At 41.7% G+C, this 18,940-nt stretch overlaps 1 protein-coding gene across 11 annotated transcripts in view; it reads left to right on the top strand.

The window, feature by feature from the left end:
• Positions 1-14,533, top strand: part of rbms1b (RNA binding motif, single stranded interacting protein 1b) — a 55,990-nt gene extending 41,457 nt beyond the window's left edge. For 2 of the 11 annotated variants that reach the window (XM_080785025.1, XM_080785031.1), the window contains exons 5-14: positions 1,656-1,813; positions 7,035-7,114; positions 7,815-7,930; positions 9,051-9,100; positions 9,181-9,289; positions 9,718-9,768; positions 11,444-11,572; positions 11,683-11,763; positions 11,882-11,949; positions 13,625-14,533. In XM_080785025.1, the coding sequence (XP_080641151.1) occupies positions 1,656-1,813; positions 7,035-7,114; positions 7,815-7,930; positions 9,051-9,100; positions 9,181-9,289; positions 9,718-9,768; positions 11,444-11,572; positions 11,683-11,763; positions 11,882-11,949; positions 13,625-13,634 (852 nt within the window). In that variant the 3' untranslated portion in view covers positions 13,635-14,533. Of the gene's footprint in view, positions 1-1,655; positions 1,814-7,034; positions 7,115-7,814; positions 7,931-9,050; positions 9,101-9,180; positions 9,290-9,717; positions 9,769-11,443; positions 11,573-11,682; positions 11,764-11,881 lie in introns of all 11 variants that reach the window. The other 9 variants (XM_080785030.1, XM_080785033.1, XM_080785032.1 and 6 more) reach the window with 7 other exon arrangements.
• The last annotated feature ends 4,407 nt before the right edge of the window (positions 14,534-18,940 follow it).

The raw sequence follows: 18,940 nt of genomic DNA on the forward strand, positions 1-18,940 counted from the left end.
TTATTAGAGCAGCACAGGACCACCGAGCAGAGCAGCACATACGCTTCTCCCTCCTTCTCTCCGTACCTTATCCCTCCTTCCGTCTCTGTCACCTCCGCACCAATCCCTCTGATTGAACACCTTGTGTTGGTGCCGTGCCGAGGGGCTCGTTCCTTGTCCCCAACCCCCGGCACCCTCCCCGCTCCCCTAATAGTGAGATGTTGATTTTTCTATCAGCGTATTACTTTAGTAATCCAATCCATCCCTGTAGCCGGCACAGAATGCGGCAGGACGCTGATGAATATTAATGGCGAGCGACCGCTCCCTGGGGACCTGTAGCCGTGTCTTGTGTTTCTGCTGATGCTATTGAAATACAGGAAGAAATCAGCTGATGTGGGGCCTCAAGGAGCCGTGGGCTGCATGCAAATCTCCCCTCATCTCTATTCATGATGACCCTGTATTAGTGACCCCCACATAGCAGAGACGGTTGGGAAGAAAAAAGGGATACGGAGCAATCATATAGAGCTTATTGCATGAAAATCTGTTTTTTTTTTACTGCAAGCAAGTAAAATGTATACTACCTTACAAGGAAGTATACTTTATGCTTTAGGCCCCTTCATCGATGTCCTTAATGAAAGCGTAGCCACTGCTAGGGTGGAATTGTTCTTTTGGTGTTTTTGTTTTTTTGCCACAGACGTTTGCGTGACCTTTTGATCATTGGCCGATTGACGGCACATGACCTTGTCTGCTGGAAACCTCGTCCGCTGGAACATAGGTCACCATATTCTGTGCAACACTTGGGTGCCCTAAACACCTAAAGTCCTCTAAAGAGCTCCGGTCGGATCAAGTACCTGAACCGCACTCAAACAAATATAGTCACTGGAGGAAGTGGGGAGAATGAGGTCTGTGTTCATCTCATTGAAAAGTGGAGATTTTTTTAACTAAATAGTCATTTTCTGCCAATAGTTTCTGTCTCTCCAACAGTTCGTTCAGCCTTCTTTCCCCTTCCTCAGTTGTACAATGGTGTCTTGTAAATACTCTACTCCAGCCTCAGAGCACTCCATGGAGGAACATGGCGGATATTTATTTGAGAATACACTATACTTGGTAAATTAACGTTTACTGGTCTTAGATACATTTTACTCTAGTTTTCTAATCAAGTGGACTAGTGGACTTCACAGCACAATGTAAAAAATTGTGTTTTGCAAAAATCTGCCTGATTGTGGCTCATCTGTAACGGACAGGGGGTCTTCCCCATGCCTTTTGGCCTGGCGGAGACAATAAATAAGACACCGGGAGTGGGATTTTGCTTAATGCTGCACGGCATGAGGCCATCTGCTATTGCTGGGGTTTTGGGAGATATTTAACACGGTCCGCTCATGTGAGAGAGCCGCGTGCGTCACAGAAGGGGGTGTCACCAAGTAAAAAAGGCAAAAGCCCGTTGGCATTGTAAAAGGGCCCAAACAGTGTTGTTGAAACACCGTGATATCTCCACCATGTTCCTCCTATAGGTCATTAGGTCCAGACTCTGCGTTATACAGAGAGAGGCTGACGCGAACGTGAAACTGCATTGGAATGTTGGTATGTTTCCGTGTGTGTTCTGAGCAGTGAGCACCTCCTGTTAAAGTGGCATTGCTGTCAACGTCTCTGTCTTCCTCTCTGTCACCCCTCCGTAGCAACAAGAGCAGGACCCAACCAACCTGTACATCTCCAACCTGCCCCTGTCCATGGACGAGCAGGAGCTGGAGAACATGCTGAAGCCCTTCGGCCAGGTCATCTCCACGCGCGTCCTGAGGGACTCCAACGGAGCCAGCAGAGGAGTGGGTTTCGCCAGGTCAGCTGTTTTTGGCATTGTTGATTTACCACGATTTATTGTGCGGAAACAATGGACAATTTGAATTTATTACATTATTTTTAAAACTTTATTTGTCTTTTTCATAGATAATTTTATTTCTTCTTCTTCTTCTTTTTTCCCCCCACAATTTTGTCACTGCCACTTCTCTCCATGTATATAGTACTTATGGGATTCTTTTCACCTGACAGTGAGGAGTTTCACTTGCAGGGTGTGTAACACATGCATATGAACACGCTATCCCTCACAGTTCTGCTCCCTGCTCAACAGGTGCCCCGACCAAGATGTAGGAGTCATTAGTGCAGTATCAGAGATCACTCTCCCTCCCCTGCCATGAACCATGAACACAGCTAATTGTGTTTGTCGGAGTGCCCAGCCAAGCTGGAGGCACCGTGGAGGAATAACCCCAGTCTAAACGGTAGTGGGCAGACCCATGCCTATTCACTACTCACTACTCAAGTAGGCCTACAGGTTGCTAAAAGTGGAAGAAAAACCCTATGGTGTCCACTCTAATTAATAAGTCAAAAAGTGGAGAAACGTGGAGAAAGAAGAGCAAACAGCCTGGGTCCAAGGCACCTCTGATTAAGATTAAAGGAATGAACATGACGTGTTATAACAGGACATATATAAATGGTGCATTTATATAGTGCCTTTATCCAAGGCGCTTTACAGAGATTGTGCATTACATTCACCCATTCACACACACACACACACACACACACACACACACACACACACACACACACACACACACACACACACACACACACACACACACACACACACACACACACACACACACACACACACACACACACACAAGGCACCAACCTGCACATTGAAAGCAATTAGGGGTTCAGAGTTTAGCTCAAGGACACTTCGACCATCCGGCCACTGCAGCCCCACCCCTGAGCCACTGCAGCCCCGTAATCCATGAGGCCATGAAGATTTTGTCTTGATGATAACAACAAGGATTCAAGGATGTGTGCATAATTTGATAGTGATAGTGCTAACGTCGGTTCTCTCCCGTCATGACTCATGCTTGCATAACCTGACATTTGACTGAAAATAAACCACAAGGAAAAAGGCAAGGCCATGTCCTTGATTCATTGACAAGCACTAATACTTCGGCATGAACTTTCATTTTAATTTATTACAACTCGATTAGTATAGCTATAACTTAAAGTGTTTTTGCATTTAATTAATTTCTGTGAATATACATTATTACCTAGCTCTGGTTCATAGCGTTAGAAGGAGTTCTCCTTAATGTTATGTTACTTTCGAGCCATTGCGCACGCCGCACACCTCCCGGTAGAGCAGCCTCTGGTCTGTTCACATCCGTGTGAAGTAAGGGGTGCTCTTATCATCATGCGTCATCATACATCATCTCATTCCGGCCAATAACAATTTGCGTCCTGATCTTCGTCTTCAATGTTTGTGTTAGGACAATGTTTGTGTTTACACAAACCCTCAAAGCTGGACATAGGAGGGGCTAGCGCCTAGCGCCCCTCAAAAATACACTTTCACTACTCACCAAAACAAAGACGGTTTAGAGGAGCCTACTTTCCTTAGTGGGAATACTCGTATAGCCGCCCACCGCATGTCTAAGATGCACTTTTTGGTCAGAAAAGAGGTTGTCTGAACGATTAGCCATTTCAAGGAATCTATATGTAATTAGACTGTATAGATATGGATATGCTTATGGCCAGTGTTCACCAGATAAGGTACTGATCAGGTTAAGCGTACATGTTTATGTATAGTGACAAATAGTTTCCTCTCATACAAAATGTCAGATATGTGGACATCTTATATACAAGTGAAAAGGTGTACCCATACTCATTCTTCATGCTCTATCTCCGACCGAACCACACTTTTACCACACATCTCTATATGCAAAATAAATTCGCCACCCTCCCCGAACTGACATAGCCTATTTTTTAGCCGTTCAAGTTTCTTATTTACTCTGCAAATATTACTTTTATGAAAATCACGATCGAGCCAGCAGATAAACGGGTGCCACAACACGCCGAGAAACAAGGAATTTAACCACGCTACTTGCATACACTGCAACTCGCTTACAATTCGCAAACCTGGCAACACTGCCTGCCTCTTACGTCACCAGCTCTGCTCCTCCTGGCCTCCGTAGTCCGTCGCGCTCACAATCTGTCGCAGCCATCTTGCTTTTCTTTTGGATGGGCGAGTGGACATTTAATGCTAATAAATTAATTATAGGTCCAGCAAGCAAATCATGATGGTCTGATTGTGCTCAATAGGTCACAATAACATTCCGAAATTAGTTGTTGTGTTTTGTATGGCATTTTCCCCAGTAGTAGTTGCATATCTATCTCAGCTTTTGCCTGATAGCACACATGCTAACGTCAGCAGCCATAGCAACATACAGTGTGCGCAGACATAACATGAGTTGTTTACAACACAAACACACGGCCTTTTCACCACGCAATACACACAACAGCTCGGGAGTTATTAAACCGAACGTGGACGCTGTTTCAGTGTTACATTTGCTGCGCATATCGGAATAATTGTAACGGCATGCATGATAAATGTAACAACGCTAAAAAACACCATTAAACATATCGTTTTCACCTTAAAGCTATTACATTTCATTGAAGCAACTCCTTAGCATTGTTTTCATACCATGGATGTGATAAGATAATGTATCAAACATAAGGGAAATATTAAATAGGATCGGGTGTACCAGTTTGGCCATTTCTTTTTTTTCAATGGGGCAATACATTGATTAAACAAACGTTTGATTGATTGAGTTGTACAACGTTATACAACCCTAAACTAATTTTAGAATACACTACACAATACAATACAATTTTAGAACATATTTTGCACGTTCCATTTTTTTACTCAGAGATCCCTTTAGCTACACATGTAATATTTCCAGGCAACGGACCTACACATGTCAGCTACCATAAACCACTTCAAGTTATTAGGACGAAATAACTGACAGGAGTGACGGTGCTGTGCTGTGAGTAAACTAATAGGGGAGAGCCGCCAAGGATGTAACATTTTGCACGTTTCATTCTTTTACTCAGAGATCCGTTTAGCTACACATGTAATATTTTCAGGCAACGGACCTACACATGTCAGCTACCATAAACCACTTCAAGTTATTTTTTTGATAAAACAGGTCGGGAGTTATTCAACCGAACGTGGACGCTGTTTCAGTGTTACATTTGCTGCGCATATCGGATCAATTGTAACGGCATGCATGATAAATGTAACAACGCTAAAAAACACCATTAAACATATCGTTCTCAGCTTAAAGCAATTACATTTCATTGAAGCAACTCCTTAGCATTGTTTTTATACCATGGATGTGATAAGAAAATGTATCAAACATAAGGGAAATATTAAATAGTATCGGGTGTACCAGTACCAGTTTGGCCATTTCTTTTTTTTCAATGGGGCAATACATTGATTAAACAAACGTTTGATTGATTGAGTTGTACAACGTTATACAACCCTAAACTAATTTCAGAATACACTACACGATACAATACCATTTCAGAACATATAATATTGGCCAATATGTCAAATATGTAAATATTACATATAATGGCATTGAATGGAAGCGGACCATTTGTAACACATGTTACAAATGACCCGCTTTTGCAAGTTTTCTTTGCAGTTGCTTACAGACCAGAATGAACGTGAATTCCGTCTAAACACGATGCAAACTAATGAAGAACATAAGCATGAACACATCCATGTGGATTTTCATTCACCAACACCAAAGACAAAAATTGTACCACACATATACTCCAGGTGTAAAATTAGACGCATTTTGAAGGTAAACACTTCAAACTTCAAACTCCTGGCCACGTAGAGTACGTTGCTGTACACATACTGACGCGATGGCGTCATGGTGGCGTTGACCAATCAAGATATAACGTCCATGTTACAACCGTGAAGCGTTACAACCTTGGCGGCTCTCCCCTACATTTGTTACTAACATTAGGTTGTGGCGAAGTAGACACGTGGCCAGCAGATACTGTGTTTTGGACAAACAGGCTAGGTATTGGTGTTGATTTGGGTCAACTGGACAAACAGCGTGGTGTTGTTTTGTGTCTGTGTTTGTGTTGGAGCGCCTCAGTGTGGCCGTACAGGTCATGTGCAACCTCTTCCACAGAGAGATGGAGACACTAAATCTCAGCTGGACAAACATGTTTGCATGCATGCATCGCTGCCTTGCATGCTGTGTGCTACTGTTGAGTCTGTCACTTACTTTGACTGATTTATGGCATTGTCTTTCTGTTAAAATCCAACTATGTTAATTTAAGAACTCTGGGCATATAGGTCATTGTTTATTCACTGTGCACACGTGTAGCCTATTGTATGTCAGACTGTATGTCTGTCCCACAGTCACAATCCTTTAGTACTTAGGCTGTGGAAATATTCAGGACAAAACAATGGTACATTTCCAATAACCCATTCGTTACTACATGTGGAGTCAACTCCCGCCATTTATTTCTTCCCATAGTGCGTGGCAAAGTCGCTCTGGGATGAGTGCGCGCGTAGCGCGCACGAAATTCTAGTAATATATATATATTTTTGAAAAATACTGTTGATGATCTATGTAGTTACCCTACTCTAAAGGGTTAAGTTAAAAAAAGAAATCAGACGTGAAGGGCGCCTGGTAATGTTTGTTTAAAGTGCTCTAAACAAACATTAAAAGTCCATAAACATGGCTGTACCTTATGATGCAATAAAGTACTCATGTACGGTACATGGCTGTACATGTATGATGCAATAAGGTGCGCTAAACAAACATTAAAAGTCCATAGACTTGGCGGCCATATGATGACATTTCAAAAGGCAGACATTGTAGGGAATAGCGCTAGCGCCCCTAAAAAAAGAGAGAGAAAGAATCTTCTTCTGTAAAAAAAGAAATAGAACAATATTCTAACTAGTCGGCTGTTAACTGACTGGATTCTTTTGACCCATCTCCTGTATCCTTATCTGTTTTGGCTGTGTGGTTGAGCTATTGCATGTTGGTTCCACAATAGTGAAACCATATTGACCTCAGCTGTGCTGTGTGGCCTGCAAACTCAGATAAAAAGATACTAATCTGAATAGGAAGAACATTCTTTCTTGAATCCTCCGTAAAGTACAACTAAACGTCAACAATACATTGATTTAATTACACTGCTTGTGTCTTCTATAATTCCAGGATGGAATCAACAGAGAAATGTGATGCAGTGATCTCTCAGTTCAATGGAAAGTTTATCAAGACTCCTCCAGGTGTTCCAGGTAACATACACCAACATTGATCAATTCCTAACTTACTGTATGCAGCAGTATGAAAGTTTTCATTTTAATACCAGAGCTGAAATCATGTGGTTCAGTCAGTGACATGTCTATGTTTATCAATTTGGTAATCAGGCAGCTGCAAAAGCAATTTAGAATAGGAAATTACATAATTTGGCTTGCAAATGCATCCATTCTATGGTTGGTATTGGTCATTATAGGGCATACATTCATTACATTGTAATTGGGTGCAGTTGTACAGGCTGAATAATGTAGCCAGCCAGCTGATATCCCAGCAGGAGTCTTGCTGGTGAAGGGCTCCTATGCACTCAGCGCTAAAGTGGCAGAGCACAGAGAAAGAGCGAGTTAGTGGGAGGAAGAGAGTGCTAGATCTGCCTTGTGTGGCCTCCTCTCCCACTCTAAGCTTTTTAATTGGATTATTAGACTGAAATAGTCTCTGCTGCCCTTGCCGCCTTTAGGAAAGGGAGGGGATTACCGCTCCACAGCTGCCAAATTAGATGTCTGTGTTCCAGGGCTGGCTAGTAAAATGCCCACTCCCCACCCTCATTTCAGCTCATGTACAGATTTTCAGCACCGTAACCAAGACAGACATTACATGCATAAGACCTATCAAATTCTTTCTCTTTCTCTCCCTTCCTTCTTTCTCTCCATCTTTTGTTTCATTTCCCTGCTCGGTCATCAGTGCCCCCTGAGCCTTTGCTGTGCAAGTTTGCTGACGGTGGGCAGAAAAAGAGGCAAAGCCAGAGTAAATTTGTGCAGAACGGCCGCGGCTGGCCACGAGAAGGAGATGCTAGACTGGTGAGTGCTGCCTTCTGCTCCACTGTGACTGGGTAAAGAGAGATAATCCATAAGCAATTATGTACAATAGAGGTCCGCAGTAGAGGACGTTAAAATGCACTCATATGTCTCACAGTCTCATTGGCAATAAGTTACCATGTACAGTATATATGCATGTAATCAATTAATAGGCCTTGAAAACACATTGAAGGTGTGTAATTCACAGACCTGTAATTGGCACAAGCTAGTGACGCAGAAGGTCTGGGTGTTTTTTTCCTGCCCGATGTCCCCTTAAAAACTCAAATGGCTCTCCAGGTGAGAGACGGTAATGAGAGACAAACTCGTGTTGATATGTGATGGCTGCGTTCATTCGTGAATGATGCAGCATGTGTTACAAGTTGCCTCATTCTGTTGATTGCTTAACACATTGACTCCCACAGGAATCGATAATAAACATCGCTTCCCTGCTGCAGTTTCTCTCTAACCTTTGAAGAATCACCCCCTCAATTGTACCTCCATTTCATGAAAATCCGCCTGAAAATAGTTCCATTGTTTGTGTTGGAGTCGAAATATATTCCACCGCCGTGATCCGAAACAACAACGGGAACAGAGCTCAATGTGCGTAATGCTGCCATTACGCCATAGACTTTCCATTGTGCCTCGATTTCCCAGAAGCCCTGAAAATCAAGCATCAGTGGGGTTTTTTCCGGTCACATGATCCAAATGCTCCCCACTGACAGATAGTACCCCCCCCCCCCCCCCCCCCCCAGGAGAGGTATAGGGCCTTAGTCCTACTCCTCCTCCCAGCCAACACTGCCCCCTTAGGACCCTAAATCACACCTTGGAAAGCACGAGTGTCTATATTTCAAACAAAGTGTTTTTTGACTTGGGGGGTCAGATTTTGACCCCCCAGTATTAGGATGTTGATATTCATTCATCAGCCAACACTCCCCACTGACAGGTAGTTGTCCGACCGGGTTGTCCGACGGAAACCATGTACGTCTAAAAGGTTATCAAAAAACGGTGAATAAATCATATAAAACAAAAGTCGGGAATAGCGTGTTCCGCAGGAAGAGAAAAAGGTTGGGAATAGTGTGAACCCCAGGGAATGTTTTAATAGGTTTTCTTCTCTTCCTGTCAGGCTGGAATGACACTCACGTACGATCCCACTACAGCTGCTATGCAAAATGGGTAAGCTGTGTAGGGGTTAGTTGGTGTTACTTGATCTCATTTACTTGAATACATTCACACTTAGTTTGTTTTTTTTGAAGTGATTGCTTCTCTCTCTACAGATTCTACCCGTCTCCATACAGTATCGCCAACAGGATGATAGCTCAACAAGCCATGTCTCCTTATATCTCGCCAGTTTCAACGTACCAGGTTTGATTAATTGCTTTTCAGTCCTGATGTATACCTTTTTCTTAAAAGAGGAGAGCAATGTTGCATGTTGCAGGATAAATAGGTGCTGCTTGCTGATTCACCAGTTTCATATGCAGTGGTCCAGTTGAAATACCTATACATCAATTTCAGTTCTTCATCGCTTCAGTGCTCAGCAGAAACACCCATTTATAATTTATATGTACAGCGCTGAAGCAGCCCCTACGTGTTTGTTAATCCTGTGTCATCACCTGTCAGAGAGCTGTCCTGTGGGGTTTCATAGGTGTTTGGTTGTGTATCTGCCTGGTAAAGGACACCGTGGCCTTTCATGCTTGTTGCCGGGCCAGTCACACTCTCATGTGAGCTCCTGAAATAGCCCGTGTGCCCTCGCTGTGCCAGCGTATTTACTGTGTCTATGTGTGATGTTCCAGGTCCAGAATCCCTCCTGGGTGGCTCACCAGCCCTACATCATGCAGCACCCAGTAAGAGCATACTCTCTCGCTACATCATTTGTTTTTTTATTCCAATTCATTTTGACATGCACGTGCAGGATGCCGTGATACAAGCTCGAGACCCACACAGGGCGCATCTCTCTCTCTCTCTCTCTCTCTCTCTCTCTCTCTGTCTCTGCGTGCACGGCACGCCACAGACACACACACACACACACACACACACACACACACACACACACACACACACACACACACACACACACACACAGGAATAGCCATACAGGCTACACACAGGGCGGCATGTTTGTGATAGCGCTATAGCGAGACAGGACGTTATAATCTTGAGTTTCATTGAATAACACGCACACTCATACACACACACACACACACACACGCACACGAGGTCCAAACCAAAAGTTTGCTCTGCACTGTTGATTCCGATGCGGTTTTCAACATTATTCAAGTGAAATGCGTAACGGCAATATTGGGCTAATATAGGCTACCAATATGTGGGTTGGGGTAGCCTACAGGGATTTACCGACGGAATGAAGGTTACCGGTATATATATACTGTAGGTAGGTATATATATCTGATCATATTCTACAGTCGACAGACAGATAGACAGACAGATACACAGCAGTGTGCTCTCATTGGTTGTAATACAGGCCTTATCGGGGCGCAGTCGCAACCCAGTTCATGTCGGCGACAGAGTCAAATATCAAACGTGCTAGATGTTCAGAAATGGTCGGGGAGGCGTCGGCGAGCACTGGATCTTCTCGCAGCTCCTTTCACACACAGCGAGCAAAACCTCGCCGATCAAAGCCCGATTTTACGTCAGATCGGGGGTTTTGTCGGCGAGCGCCAAAAATGCTCCCCGACAGCATAATCGGAGAAATATCGGGCAGTGTGTACGAGCCATTACTGGTTACAGGGGTTGACCGACATTTCAACAAGCGTCTTCCTCTGAGTCAACGGCCATAAATGAGCCATTAGAATATAAAATGCTCATTTGAGCCTGAGGGCAAACAGGCAGAGGACAGACTTAAAAAGCTCAAAACTTAAAAGGATCGTGACATAATTTCACCCAGAAAATCTGAACTTTTAACATTCAGTAGATTTTCTGTGGTCTGGGGATTTCTGTCTCAAACAAGTGCTCTGGTTTGCCTGTGGACTGTGAGGTAAGAGACACACATCCCATATATGACATAACAATTTGCCAGCAGATGTCACTATTGAGGGATTTTGCCTGTTTTCATTTCAGCTCAAAAGGCTTCAGAACACACAGAGAAAACCATAGACCACAGCAAATCCACTGAAAGTTTAGGTTGTGTGTGTGTGATTGAGGTCATAAAACCTAAAAGAAAACAAAAGAAAAAATAATTAAAATTAATTCGATATTCATGTTTCATATCTTCTGATGTGTGAAATATGCTGTTCTGACTATCTCTAAGCCATTCTTTGAAAACTTTGATAATAAACGATGTCAAGAAAGTGTCAGAATTGATTAGCCTATGGATTAGTTAACTATTTACTCAACATAACTCTTATGTCTTTACATCAACTTTGTTCGTTCTGCTCAATATCCTATGCTGCTGGTGTCTGAGTTACATTTTGGTTTTACAATATAATAGTCCTTGAATGCTTTTCAGTCTCCACCAGTCTCCACCCAAAGCATATCTCTCATCCTCTCACACTCTTGTCCCAGGGAGCGGTGATATCACCCTCTATGGACCATTCTATGTCACTGCAGCCTACTTCCATGATGAGCCCCCTTTCACAGCAGATGAGTCACCTCTCCCTGGGCAGCGCAGGAACGGTGAGAGAACTGCACAGGGTCAGAAAACAACTTCTTTAAATTTGAGAGCAATAATGCACAAAATACTTTTCCATTTCTATGTTATAGCTTCTAGAATTGAATGTGTCATACTTTACTTCCTTGTACAGTTCATGGCCACAAACTCAGCTATGCAAGGAGCTTATATCCCCCAGTATACACATATGCAGACAACAACTGTTCCTGTAGAGGTTAGTAGATGGATCTAATTGGGTCTTTTATAAATGTCTTCATTTAAAAGACCTCAATATTGGCAATTGGCATCTTATTTTCAAAGTTATTAGTTATCTGACCTTCTTTCTCTTCCAGGAAAATGGTGGGCAGTCACAAGTGGAATCATCTGGTGATCATTCCCCGTACACTTACCAACAACCCAAGTAAGACTGAGGTAACATTGGGACAACAGCTAAAACAATCATGGCTTCCTCAGATGCAATGGACCTAAGGGTTTTCCACCATTTTGCACAGGTTCTGCAATTATTTCCTTATGTTTGTAATAAAAATAAGTGAAACTATTTTTGGTATAAGTTCCAGAAGGTGCAAATAAATGATTGATTTCATCAAATGATGCTAATTATATTAAAAAAAAGAAGAAAAAAAGTTTTATTTTGATAAGGAAATACTAAACGTTTATTTTTTACCAAGGGTTGCCACAGGATACAAGAATTGTGTGACTAGATGTTTAAAGTGCATGACAGTAAAAATGTCTTTTGTTAATATTTTCATGATTTCTTTTCCTTTTCTCATTTGTTTTGAAATAGTTCTTTTCTGAAGATTTATTAGCCAAACATCTTGAAAATGATGTTTCGTGCTTGCTGTGTGAGTGTTGCTATGGTGAAGTGTTCAGTGTTTTTTCTTGTAAAGTGATTTCTCTTAGTGGTCTAGATTGATCTTGCTGTCTGATACAATTTGCCTTAATAGTTTCCATACAATAGCTGTACGGGCCACTCTGGAGGCTGGCAATGAGCAAAAAATATATGTGAGAGCTATTGCCTTGTAAATCAGCTATATAGGGCTTTCCTTTGGATATAGCTAATTAAATCTGCTGTGTTAGGTGTTTCTATTGAATTTCCCCTCCAAAAACTAATCTAAATAGAAAGTTTAGGAAGAAAAATGTTTTGAAACAAATGAACTCTGAATTCTATGATTTTAATAGGATGTAATGTTGATATACAGTAAGCAGAAGAGGTAGAAATTCTGCTGAATGATCACATTTTGAATATTGCCTTTTCTTCATTATTTGGTGTTGTAGTAGAATCTAGATTACCTGAAAATAAATGTACTAGGGTGGGGCGGGGGGGGGGGTCATGGGACAGTGGACTTGTTTTTGTTAGTTGGTTGTTTATTTTATGCTTTGTCTTCTTGGGTGATATTCTCTGTCAGGTTGACAGGGTGTGTCTTTTTCACTTATTTGAAACAGGAAAACTTGGACTTGTGATTGTGAATATATAATCAAAGCCTTCTATTACAACTTAGGCAAAGGTTCAGTGAGTTGGGGGGGGGGGGGGGGGGGGGGGTAATGTGGATTTTAGTGCACCTCACTCTTTGATAGGAAACAAACAAGCTTGGCACTTTCAATTGTAGTTTACTTCACCAAAGACTGTGAGCTGGTTCATTTGTCTCTTTAACCAGGATGTAATTGACTTTTTCTGCAGTTTCTGCACTAGTTTGCAGTTTGGAGAATGTGCCTTTTTTGTACATTTACATTCAGTTATCATAGGTATTAGTAAAGTATGGACACAAACAAGCATGAAGGAAGGCTTGGATCCAACAAGTGCCACATGTGGATTTCATCACTACAGAATTAATGGAAAAATGCAATTTAAATCTGATAAAGTAGGAAAGAAGTTTGAAACTATGAAATCACAGCTATACAATAGCAGTCTGTTCTGACATGGTGCAGAATTATCGCTAAAAGTTTAATTATTTTTTGGATCACAGCAGATTGAAACAGGCTTTTTGATTAAGGTGTGTTCCAGTAAGCCTGTGTAAGACCTGGTGGTCGGACTGACGAGTTATCTACCTCAGAATTTTCTTTCTCTTCTGTATTAGGCCGGGTTAGCAGGTCCAGCCCGCCCTTCCAGACCAAATGCCACGCTCAGGAGCTGGCCACATACAGCTGTTTCCTTTCAGGTTGTTTTTAACACTTTTTTTCTTTCTTTTTTCAAATCGTTTTCTTTTTTGTATTATCGTAATCATTATGAGGACAATTGTGCGTAGACGAGCATGTATTTAGTTGTTCAGAGATTCAGTTTTCATAGTTTCAAAAGACGAACTGCTGCTTTCATGGTAAAAGATTCCAGAGGCTGATTGTGTGTAGTTTTTGAAGATGGACAATAAAGCGGAGTTGTGGTATTCACTGGATCTATGCTCCTAAAACAAACATCTTTGTTGCTTTGTCCAGAGTCCAGACAGACTTGCAGCAGCAGCATTTCCTCTGTAGTTGGCTGATATTATGTTACCAGAGTAAAGGGCCATTGTGACTATACTTGAGAATTTGTAATGCCTGAGACGGAGACGTAATACTGTTGTCTTGTGAGGATTATGCTGCTAGTGGTGTCTGAACCAAGTGCCATACTATCTGGGTCAAGAGTTGAAAAGGTGCATCAAAGAAAAAAAAGACAAAAAAAAAGGTCATTTAAGTAACCATCATGTTGAACAGTCATTAAGTTATATGAAAAAGTAATAATTTATGAAGAGTTTTGTACAGACCGTTTGAGGAAATAAAAAGATTTTCATAGAGATATCTATATGAGAGTTAATTTTTTTATTTTGTTTTACATGTGCCACACATTTGCCAGTGGTAACTTGTATGTCCAGTTTAAGGAATCCTTCCTCTGTACTTTTGTTTTGTAGTGTTTGTTAAAAGCCAAAAACCTTTTTCGGTAGATTGTTACCTAAGTTTTCCTTCTGTTAATTTCTTTGACATTTTTTGAATAAAAACTTCCAAAAAAAAACCTCTACGTAAACCTGTTTTGAGGTCTTTATTTGTACGAACATGGACCTCAAGTGATTTGATAGACATATACGGTAGTCTATAATTTATTTATTATTTTTGATAGTGTACAGTAAGCTGAAATGGGGGGAGAGAGATGGGGAGTGACACGCAGCAAAGGTCATCGGGATCAGGACTCGAACCCGCGACATGCTGTCAGGCTGGATTAGCAGCATAGGTGCCCATGCCGCCCAGGTCGATTTGTTGTTTATTCTGATTGGAATATGTTGGATCCGTCATTTTGTCTTTCTTCAAATGCATTACGGTAAACAGGCACTGGTAATTGTTTTCAAACCAGTTATATCTTAAATGCACAAAATCTCTTGAGTGTAGCTGTCTTTCGCCCATCTCAACATCCGATCACTTTAAACTTGGCATGTGTGTTGCTGGTTTGCACTCCTGCAAACTTTGGAAGCCAATCTTAGCCAATCAGGATGTAATATGAAAAATCACACCAGCGTGTGAACTGAGCGGTGCAGAGAGTGTGTGTGTGTGTGTGTGTGTGTGCTGCCTAAACAGACATACATAGGTCTACATAGGCACATAGGCTCAACAGTGCCACTTTAGGTCTCCCATCGGTATTACAGCTATCCGTACTTGCAGACACAGTACATACATACATACATACATACATCTTTTTTCGTTTAATGGCTATAGAGATACTGTGTACCGATTTGCGTGATTTTTGCAGAACATATGTTACTCCTACAAATGTCCAAACATCACGCAAATCGGTACACATTATTATTATTATTACAAGTGATCAAGACGGATCAATCTGATTTTTCATATTCCAACCTGATTGGTGAATTCCGAACATTGCTGGCCCACAATAATCTACCTGACCTGGCACTTTTTCTAGTTAACTAAGCTTAAAGTTATATGACAATTTTCCAATGAGCGATATTTTACCTTATCAGAAGATGTCGCTGCTGCTATCGTCTACAAATCTACAAGCTTTGGTCTCACACAATGGAAATGTTGAAGAGTGAGAAAAGAATAATGGCTATCTCTTCCAAAGAGCTCTATCTCCACCAGATGGCAAAGGTCAAAAGGTAGGTAATGTTCCTGCCAGTTTGTTTTGAGCCAATTGACAATAATAATTAGATCTAAATAGAGGTCTGTGTAGTCTATTAACATGTTTCCTGGCAAGTGCATAGAAACGTCACGTGACACCATCATACAGTGAAGTATAAACCATGACTTAAGTGGTTACAAAGATTTTCCACTTCCACCAAACCCAAAGCAAAGGAAACGTTTGATTGTCTGAGAACAAATGCATTATAGCTTTAATTGTTCTAATTACATTTTCCACCTACTAGCAAAACCAATAGAGCATGAATCCTCTACAACCAGCGGGGCTTGGTTGCAGAATAGACTGGCCATGTTCTGTTCTCAGCTGGCAGTGCCTGAGCTACTCTTGCCATGGCTAAAGAAAGAAAGTTGAGTTGGACTCACACGTAGGCCTGGGTCATTATACTATTCGGTGCAATTTAAGCCTAGTAACTTAAAAAATATATATATTCTTGAATTCTTCTGAAAGAGGGCTGTCAGAAAATCACATTTGTCCAGCTTAATGCATTATTCCAATTATTATCCAATTACACTGTAACGGGGACACATTTTGGACATAACAGGGTGGACATTTTATGCTAAAGATGGCCGTTACTCATGTAAAGAAGATTGAAGAATATGGTAGCACATTGTGAACATGTAAGAATTTGAATATATATATGTATATATAGTTCTGACCATATATATATAGTTCTGACCATATTTTCAGAACTATGAAAATGTATCAATTTCATATTGATACATTTGATACAGTAGCTACCCTCGATCAGTCCATCAGGGAATGAGCAAGGCCACACAATCCATTGCTCCAGAACTACTCTGCCGGGACTGCAGAGTAGTTGAAGAAGACCTCCTAGGTCGAAACGTTGGATAATAATAAATATACAGCATCGTGGCTACGTGTGTGCAGCCTTTTTCTCATTTTTACTTAGGGACTGCAGGGAGAACCAGATTCTGGCATGCGGAAGGACTAGGCTCTGTGGGTTGACTCCTGTCCGGGCCCTTCCTACGTCTCACCAGGTCCACTCCTGCTCTCACCAGGACCAGGACCTGTGCGTTGCACCAGACTCCCAGCACCAGGCACTTTATTCAGGAGTGGTGGATTATAATGGCCTAACCGAGGTTTGTTGGGCTTCCTCCTCACGGAGGACACAGGCTGGGGCGCTAACCCATACTGCTCACCCGGGTGTCGTCTACATTCCGGCTGTCACCCGTTTCTCCGGTGGTCACCACCAGACTATGCCCGGTTGTCACATAGTCTATTCCTATGAGTCACTAGAAGAACTATAACTAAAAATGCATCGCATGGATGCACCTGGGACGTATCCTCAGTGATGTTTCCTGAGGTCAATGGGTTTCGGGTCTATATATTATAATAAGAAATAATTCGAATTTTAGATTTAGTTTGAATTTGATTGGTTATAGATTTGTAACTGAAGCTGAATAAACATGATGGGAGACATGGCATTTTACTACTCAAATCAAAGGGATTATTTTATATTTATTGCACTCCGAGGTACAAATGTTGTTTTTCTATGGTAGAAAAGCTTTAATAGTAGGCTATAAGATAAGCTTTTTGGAATTAGTGTTTTTGCTTATTTTACACAAGATGGCCTGAGGAGGACACAAATATGCCACCAAATATGCTACTCAAGGTAAGGTCCGATTCCGAAGTCTCCGAACCTAGAGGGTGCAAGGAGGACCAATTGGTCCGACCAAGTGAAGACTATCACCTTGTCCCGTAGAACTTTGTAACCTACTTTCAGTAAGGGTATCTGGAAGCATAGGTTGGGTTAGCAGGTCTACCGGTAACTAGGCTTTGCAAATGGCAGATGGGTCCACCATCCCCCGGTATCCTGCAGGGTGTTGTGCCACTCTACGCTACGGGAAGCCATCACTGCCACCAGTTCCAGACTCGTGCTCCAGCTGTGGCAGTATGGCTGTACCACCTGCGTCTACAAGAAGGCAGTAGGCTATATTGTCCACTCCAATTTATCAACTGATCATCATCTCTAGTGTTATAGTTCCAATAACTTGGTGGATTTATTTTTATTATTATTACATATATTAATATTCATATTAATAATATTAATGGCTTGTTCTGCCTTCATGGGTGCCCATACGTTTGAGCTAATTAACCGTCCGGGCCTTATTATTATAATTAGCCTAAAATCAAATATGGAATTTCATAGTGTGGTTGCCTTTTAGGATTTATAAGTCGTTTTTAGAATCCTCCTCAGGACCATATCCACGGATCCACATGAAAGAAATGCATTCTGAGAAGGAAGACATGGCAGTGTATCCCAAGCCGTGTATATCCACGGATATAATAAGCCGTGCATATCCACGATATACTAAGCCGTGCATATCCACAGCTTACCAAACGGTGCATATCCACAGCTTCCCAAGCCGTGCATGCAGAAATGCCACTTGACAGTTTTCAAATCAGAGTCAGACTCATGGTGCTACAACAGGCCAAGTTATTGCGTCTCACACACACACACACACACACACACACACACACACACACACACACACACACACACACATTTAAATTACTCCTAAACATTTTGCCAAACATCACACACTCTCCTATCCTCCTGGTGGAGACATGTGCCCAGAAGGGCACTTTTTCTAGTTAATTTCTGCATCTCTTAGGGCCCATTTAACCATATAATGCATTTGGATGGTAAAAATGGCAGATCTGCAAGTTCAGTGTCTTGAATGAGATGTGCTGTGAATTTGCATATCTGCTATTTGCCAGCATAGGACCGTTGCACAGTGAAGTATAAACAAGGCTTTAAGGCTATATCATAAATAATTCTCATTTGAAATGTTGCTCTCTTACAAATGCATGTCGATCATTTATTGGAGGAGTGGCAGTATATCGGTTCGGTTGGCATGGCACGATGAAACGCACATGGCATGGTGTGGTTTAACAACAATATTAGTAGCCTACACGTATGGCACCATCTAGAGGTTTGTCTGGGATATGCCTATAGCTTATTCCAGAACAGAGGAGGCCATAAAGACTTTTTGTAGATGGATTTGTTTTTACGTCTGGATATATGGAGGGCTAAAACGTATATGAATGAATATAGAAAGAAAGAAATATGCAAAGAAATCTATAAATGAATAATTAAAGGACCACTTCACCACTTCTCAACCTATCTTCATATAATAGGTCCTCACTAATAATCATGAAAAAATGGCACAATTATTTTCTACTCGGTCTGTGTCTCATATATAGGAGGGGCCGGGCTGTGGGTAGTTCAGAAACCGTCTTCCAGTGACATCAT

This window comes from Protomyctophum bolini, assembly GCF_963924005.1.
Source record: "Protomyctophum bolini genome assembly, chromosome: 16".
Taxonomy (NCBI): domain Eukaryota; kingdom Metazoa; phylum Chordata; class Actinopteri; order Myctophiformes; family Myctophidae; genus Protomyctophum; species Protomyctophum bolini.